The sequence below is a fragment of the Dermacentor silvarum genome, chromosome 9 (assembly GCF_013339745.2).
Source record: "Dermacentor silvarum isolate Dsil-2018 chromosome 9, BIME_Dsil_1.4, whole genome shotgun sequence".
Classification (NCBI taxonomy): Eukaryota; Metazoa; Arthropoda; class Arachnida; order Ixodida; family Ixodidae; genus Dermacentor; species Dermacentor silvarum.
In genome coordinates, this window is record NC_051162.1 from 162,170,416 (window position 1) to 162,178,115 (window position 7,700).

The following is a 7,700-nucleotide window of genomic DNA, read 5'->3' on the forward strand; positions in this document are numbered from 1 at the left end:
CTGGTCCCGGAGAACTGTGCTCTGGCGTGGTCATAGCGCTCGCTTATATACTCGCAAGCCCTTTCCGGTGTTTTGCGGTTTGTGTTACGCCACCGTGGCATATCCGCTAACGAAGCTAGGTCAGTCTTACTTACCGCCTGGAATGCCGAAACCGAAATCCCCACTTTCGCCCGCGTAAACACCTTAGTGAAATAAAAGAAAATAATTTGCAGAATGCCCCAGAGGACCACTGATGCGGGCTGATTAGCCGGCCTAACTTCCAAGCAGCTATTTTACGACTCGCGCGTTCGGTGGCAGTACACCGGGTGCTTCGAGGCGTATACCGCTTCCGCCTACCAAAAAAAAAAAAAAATTATAGGCGTTCCTACAACTACGAGGATGCCGCGTGCGGTTAGTCCTCGTTGTATGCGCAGTTAATTATTGCGTGTTTTAACGCGATAGCGTTAAGTGTCCCGTGTCGCAAAAAATCCGGCGTTGACGTCGGCGTCGGCGTAAGCATCGGCGTCTGGCGGAAATAATCATGCCAAACCACATCATCCCGAACCACCCCGACCGGGCGGGCCTTTAGCGTGGCACAAGGCGTTAATGAACAAAAATTGAATTTCTCAAAGTAAGATCCGTCAGAAAATCGTAAAGTATGACTTAACCACAACCTACAGATGTGATAGCGTCGGATGGTAATTTGAATATAGGAGAAAAAAGCCTGATAAGCGGTCAGGGATCTTTGAATGCTATCACGTTCCACTTGTAAAGGTGAAGAAGCGTAAGCGCCCTCCAATTCTGATGGTGTTTCGCTGTAATTTGGTTCTAGGCAACATTGTGGGGAATGTTCAAAACCGAGCCTTTCTAAATTTTGGACGCGCGCGCGCCTCGGGGTAACAGCAAACAATTAATAAAATAACAAAAAAAAGGCCGTAGGGCCTTCAAATTCTGATATAAGGCGGCTTATATTGCCCCTGTAAAAATGTATTCCCATCAATGCATTTGTTTTTAAAAGTGAAGCCGCATTTAAGGGTATCGTTGGAAGCTTGGTCTCTTTAAGCTGGCTTTCCCACGTTGAGGTTCTGGTGAAGCCTACTCATAAAGAAAAATGCTATGCGAACGGGTCCCGATAACGCTATCGCGTTCGTCTCTTAAAGCCGAAGCTTAAGCGTCCTCCGATTTTTGGCAAGAAAGAGGAATTTCAAGTGCCACTTAAAGTAAGAACGCCTAAAGTGCAGTCGAAAAACTGCGGTAGCTCGTTCCCTGTGAATGACGAAATGTGAAACGACAGGTGCATCGCATCGACATGACGACAATGACGGCGACAATGATGGTTTGATGATAATAACAATGACCACAAGATGAAGATGGTTCGCACGTCATGCGACCTGGAGTGTTATTCTGAATATTCAAATAAATTCGCGTTTATTCTTCAAGAATATATCCTGGAAAGAAATATGGGCTAAAACGTGCATCAACAGCAGTTGCGTACAATCAGAAATGAACGTGTGCACTTGAAGTACACTGAATGCTTTACAGTCTGAAAGTAAATTGCTAATTATCCAACGATAATAGTTATACAACAAATATATCTATGCACTCCCACTTTCGAAATACCACCTGACTCTATCCTCCATATCCTTAAACTTTGGTTGGATGACTCAATGGCAACACCGTAATACCGAGGGTTACCTGACAGATTTTGTTGAGTCGGCTTTGAGGAAGTTCGCCAGCGACCAATTCTATAAAGTACACTTATGATTTTCTTGCACAATCCTGGCCTATGCTTAAACCCCAATTACACCAGCCTACAAAAAGAAAAAAAAAACGTTATAATTTCTTTCTTCTAAACCAGGGTCCACCGCGATCTATTTCTTCCTCGTTCAAAAATACACTTAAGAAGATGAACTTCGCCTGTTAGAAAGAAAAAGAAACGCGTTGCCACTGAGAGCCTGTACCCATTCCACATACCCTCCTTATTTCTTGCTTTCGACCCAGGAAGCAAGAGGATAAAGGAAAATAAATAGAAGTAGGAACGGAATACTGAAGGGGCTTCGCGCTAGGCCTTCACGACAGGTATGCACCGAGAGCTTTCCGCTTGAATTCTCGCGGCTCGGCCACAGAGCAAGTCGAGAGCATTCCTCCTTTATTGTTGCGATTGTATCTGATCGGCGTTGCTGGCAGGTATGCTAGAAGAGCGCAATCAGACCCGGATGCGAACGGCTATACCGTGAGAGAAAAGGCAAAGTCCGTTTGCGGGCTCTTCACTTTTGGAACGACGTTTAAAGCTTTGATTCGGTAGTTCCGTGCAACGTGGCGGATGCTGTAAGAGGTGTGTTCGACGTTCGCCACCGTTCGACGTGTGAGCCAACATACACTTGTCCATCCGCGATATATAATGCGTGCTTGGCGACACGCGTTCACGTGGAAGTCATAATAGTAATAGCCGCAGCCTGTGCATCGAATGACGTCGTTTTCACCCAACCAATAGGAATCCGCTATTCTATTTTTTCTAGGTACAATTCGATTACTTCCGCCGCACACGTAGGCAGACTCAACCATGCCTAATTCGTTGGTTACAGCTAAGACAGCCTTGGGCTCCCAGATAGCGTTGCTTCGGCGGTGACTTGCAGTTTGAAGAAGCGTGGATTCAGTGGATCGTGTTCGCCATGGCCTTTAGTGCGTCCCCGCGTTTTACTGGCCACAATACGGCTTTGAAGTTAATGTGTAGTATTCCGGAAAAGCTTGGTTCATAACTGGTGCCTACCGGGGCGCGATGGACAACGTCTCAGTCACGTTCCCTTGAACGTGCGTAAAGAAGGCACATTTCATTCTGAAATAATGTAGGGCCATTATCACGAGTGAGTTGCGACATCGCACGCAAGTCAAGTAGCGTGCGATAGACAAAAGTGGGCGCACCATGGTGGCGATGCCACATTCCATGTGAATGGCATTTAACCAATTCATTTCGTCCCCAGTGACCCGTGCTGCCAATGCTGATTCAAAAGAAAATGAGGGACAGGTGAATTGAAACACAAAATTTAAAGCATAAAACTGATTATTTTTTTGTTAAGAGCAGGACATATTTGAATGTACATGCCCCGACAGCGTCACTTCTAAGATTAAAAATTATAATGAAGAGCAGGCATGGACAATAAATTTCATAGAATATTATGATGCAGCTATGCAACTACTGAACTGATTTTGGAAACGCGGCTTGAAAAAAGAACATAGCTACCAGTACTCTGAATAAAAAAAAATACTGCTATGTGCTGACTCCAGAGTTTTGCGTGTTTGTTGCCTTTTAGAATTAAATTGTTGCTGCGATATCGCAGCTATACAGTCACAGACGCCCATATTGGGTATATAATTCAGGAAGAAGCTTTCACGCCCATTCCCGAAACAAAAGATGAAATAATTAACGGCGCATACTCCGAGGGCTAGCCGCACGCATCATCCTTGTGGTTATGGGAACGCCTTTAATTTTTTCGTAGACGGAAGCGGAACACGCCTCGAAGCAAGATGTGCACTGCACGGAACAGGCGAGTCGTAAAATAGCTGCTTGGAAGTTAGGCCGGCTAATCAGCCCGAATCAGTGGTCCTCTGGGGTATTATGCAAATTTTTTTTTTTCACTATGGCGTTTGCGCGGGTGAAAGCGGGGATTTCGGTTTCGACATTCCGGGCGGCAAGTAAGACTGACCTGGCTTCGTTAGCGGATATGCCACAATGGCGTAACACAAATCGCAAAACAACGGGAAGGGCTTGCGAGTATATAAGCGAGCGCTATGACCACGCCAGAGCACAGTTCTCCGGGACCAGTGGATAACACAGCCTTCTCACCATGAACTCCCTGGTAAGACTGCCTGCACATTGATTTCGCGCCGTTTTCGGCTATCCACGCATGAAAGCTGTTTGTGTTGACGCATACATGTAACAAAGCTTCGTGGAGGAAGCTTCTGTCGAAAGAAAACTAGGACATGTATTGTCAAAGCACTTGATGCGCAACAGCGGTTCTGAAGACGTGGCCCGGCCGTTTGTTGGCTGAGCAGAGTACAACCCTTTATGGATCACACATATGCAAAAAAAGACGCAGATTTGATGCAATGTTGGAATCTAAATGACGCGCAGCTTGTTTGAGTGAGCGATGTAGGAGCACTAGCAGATGAGATCTTAGCCTCATCGCCTGTACCTTTTAGGTGTATGCCTCACGAGGATGAAGGCGATGATTAATGATGCTTCTCAAGGGAAGCGTTCGTGAACAGAGAAGAAGAACAGACATTTAAGCACACTTAAGGATTGATATTCCTCGAGTGCAGTGGCGCGCACAATGTGCGGGATTGGTCAAGGGTGGGTACATGCCCAGTTGCGCATGCGCAGTGCCGAAGTTCTCTATGGAGGCACACAAATGCCCACTGGAATATACGCAGTGACCCAATTGTCTACTCGGCAAAGCACCAGTCAGCCCATATCCAGTGGGCCAAATTGTTTACATATATCGGAAAATAAATCCACGGAGGAAACGAGAACGAACAGCAAACCCCGGGAAGAGGCAAAGGAAGCTTCGATTTAATGTCTTTGGTAATTCTAATTTTGAAATTTCGTGCGGCGTAATCAGGTGACTTGGAATTATCAGAAAGAGAGAGTGAGAGACCAAGAAGGGGAAAAGCGAGAAGGCTAACGCGGAACGCGTTCCGTTCACTACCTTGCCTGGACTTTCACATGCACACGTACTAAACTTCGGCGGCCGTACGAACACCACGGTGACCCTTGTACCGTGGTACCACCTATACCACGGTACCACTTGTACCCACGGTCAATATTCCAATATGAGATTGCACACTGATAGAGAATAAAAAAAAGACAGCATACCGCGATACTCTGATATTCATATGGGCACGCTGAATGAATAGCACACTCATTCTGGTCATGACGTGATAAACTGTGGGGAATACATAAGTGAGCAAACGTAACACCAGAAGTAAACGTTGCTGTCATGCATACGAACTGAAAATTACCAAAGCTTTATTTCAGAGCACGAAATTGTGCGTATATATAAATACATGTAGTCAAGATAAAGAGAACAAACAAGAGAGTGTTGAAAGCGCATTCTGTGCAGCTGTGGTCGCCTTGTTTACTGTAACGCACACTATGACACGTTAGACCATGACCGTTGCGTGAGCCAGGAAGGGCACACCGCGCGCTAAGCCCTAATGTCGATGTGCACCGACGGAGAACTTTATTTGCGGCTGCTTTGCCGAAAATGACGGCCAATTTGTAAGCGGGCAAGCTACTTAGATGTGCACCATTCCGTCGATGTCATCGCCAATTTAGCCGTGTATGCTGTAGTCGAATATACGCATAGTGGAAGTATGTATATCTGCCGCGTCAATTGCATTTTTGATCGACGTTGAGTATTTAGGTAAATGAACACAGCGTTTCGTTGGCACCTATGACGATCGTGCTAGCTGCATTTCGTAGCTGGATATTATCTTAAAATTATTGTTATATATCGTTATCGGATATTATCGCTCGTAGAAGACAATAATGCCAGTCCATTCTGTGAGGCGCACTGTCGAATGACTTGTTATGAGGCGAGACTACAATTTACCGAAACATCCTTGCAATCTGTTCTGTGTAAATATTGCCCATGTACACAGGTTTAGATGATGAACTTAAATATGAAGGTGGTAAGCAGCATGTAACCTTACGGTCGCGATTATCATTTCGGGATCTCGAAATGATTTCTTTTCATTCATCTCATAAGAAATGCTCGACAAACAGAATGCTCAGAATGTAAGCACGCCATGTCACAATAGGGAACGACCATGACAGTGTGCCATTTTACACGAAACATTGGTAAAATTTTGATAGAATGGGAAACTGTGCACGCATACTTCCTTGTACTAAACATACGTCGACAGCATACGGAGGCCGAGACACATCTCGAGCAATCATTCCTTGAGTACTGATTTTATGTTTCATCTACATTCGCATATCACTGCCTTTCAAAACAACTCCATCTATTTCTCAAGCAGCTCCACGGTTGCTTGCTGAAGGTACTGGTGCGAGCCTTCCATGCGCAGAAGACCGCTTTACATATACCTCATTCGAACGAGGTGTTCGAAAAAAAGTCGTAGTTTCGCCCGAAAGTCGAATCATCAATTGCGATAGCAAATTAGCAGAGAGCTATACGGGAGTAAGCATAGCATATTTATCGGCTGTATAAACTTAGACGCATTCGTTTACTAACTGAATTAACAAGCATGGTGTCAGCGCGCACAAGCAAACATAAAAAGATCCTACTCGACGACCACAGACAACCGCTGTGAAAACGTTGACGTGAGCAAGCGCAGCAGCAGTGAGCGAATCTTCGTGCGGTCTATCGCTTCAACGGAAACTGAGCGGCGAACGCACAGCGCATACAAAGCTATCGCTTTCACGATCGGTGCGGGCGACCGCCGCCGCTGGGCAAAGTACAAGTACGCACTTGTAGCCGCCCCCCTCCATCCCGCGAGGCCTTCCCGCGTTCTTCCTTTCCCGTGCGAGACTGAGTGGCCAGTTTCCCTTGCGCCGTTGGTGCTGCAGCACAACGTCGCCCCCCCTCCCTCCCTCTCATCCCCCCACGGCCTTTCGCGCGATGGTCACGCGCTTTCACTGGCACATACAGCTTACGGCGCGCGGCGACGATTTTATCACCTTTGGACTTCATACGGAATCTCATGGCGACGACGACGGCGACGGCAGAAATCCGCTTGAAGTGTGCACATAATTGCTATCGCAATAAAACAAAGCTGTAGAAACACACCAACACCCACAACAGGATGTGTTTGACTTGCCTGGACTTTCACTTTCAGATGAATGCAGATTTTGTGAACGTGTCTCGAAGTCGGTTTCTGTGTAGTTTCAATACAATGGATATTTCGTCACGAAATATTGCGCGGTTGCCTTCTTTGTCACTAACGATGACTTCATTTGCTCGTTGTCGTGCTCGTCACAGGCAATCTTCATCGTAGGCTTCTCTCTGGTGGTGTGTGCCATGGCCGGTGGTCTGGGAGTTGGATACTGGAGGAGGCTATGGACTGGGCTATGGAGGCGGCTTAGGCTATGGCGGAGGTCTTGGAGCTGGAGGAGTTGGCGTGGGAAGTAGCGTGACCTTGCTGAGAGGAGGTCCAGGATTCTCCAAGGCCGTGGCTGGACCGGCGTTCCTGATCAGGACGGTGCACCACGTGAACAAGGTGCATGGTGGAGGTGCCATCGTGGCTCACAGTGGTCTCGGAGGCGTCGGCGGAGGGCTCGGCTTCGGTGGTGGATACGGCGGTGGATACGGCGGTGGCCTTGGATATGGAGGTGGACTCGGATACGGCGGTGGTCTTAAGTACGGCGGATACGGCCTCAAGGGCTAGGTTAGGTGTGTGTTTTTGTGAGCCCTGTATATAGAATCCGGTACGGCGCCATCGATGGAGACGGACAGCTATTGGCAGTGACTTTGACTAGTATTGCTAGTTAGAATAATTGTGCTCTCCCAGAAGGGCAACGATAAAGAAAATGGGTGAGGTAGTCAGCACTTTCATACTGCCGGCTTGTTGGTCTGCTTCTTGGCGAATCCCCAGTAGTGGTAACAGTCATCGCTCGGCGAAAATACGAAGGTGGTGACCAGTGGTGAAGCGAGTGTCCGTGCAGCAATGTACTCCTGGCAGAAGTCATTAAACCCAACACT

At 47.1% G+C, this 7,700-nt stretch overlaps 1 protein-coding gene across 1 annotated transcript; it reads left to right on the forward strand.

Moving 5' to 3' along the window:
- The first annotated feature begins 3,824 nt into the window (after positions 1-3,824).
- LOC119464044 (uncharacterized) lies at positions 3,825-7,471 on the forward strand. The gene is made up of 2 exons (XM_037724865.2): positions 3,825-3,836; positions 6,997-7,471. Exons 1-2 carry the CDS (start codon positions 3,825-3,827, stop codon positions 7,384-7,386), a joined length of 402 nt encoding a protein of 133 aa, XP_037580793.1. The 3' UTR covers positions 7,387-7,471.
- The last annotated feature ends 229 nt before the right edge of the window (positions 7,472-7,700 follow it).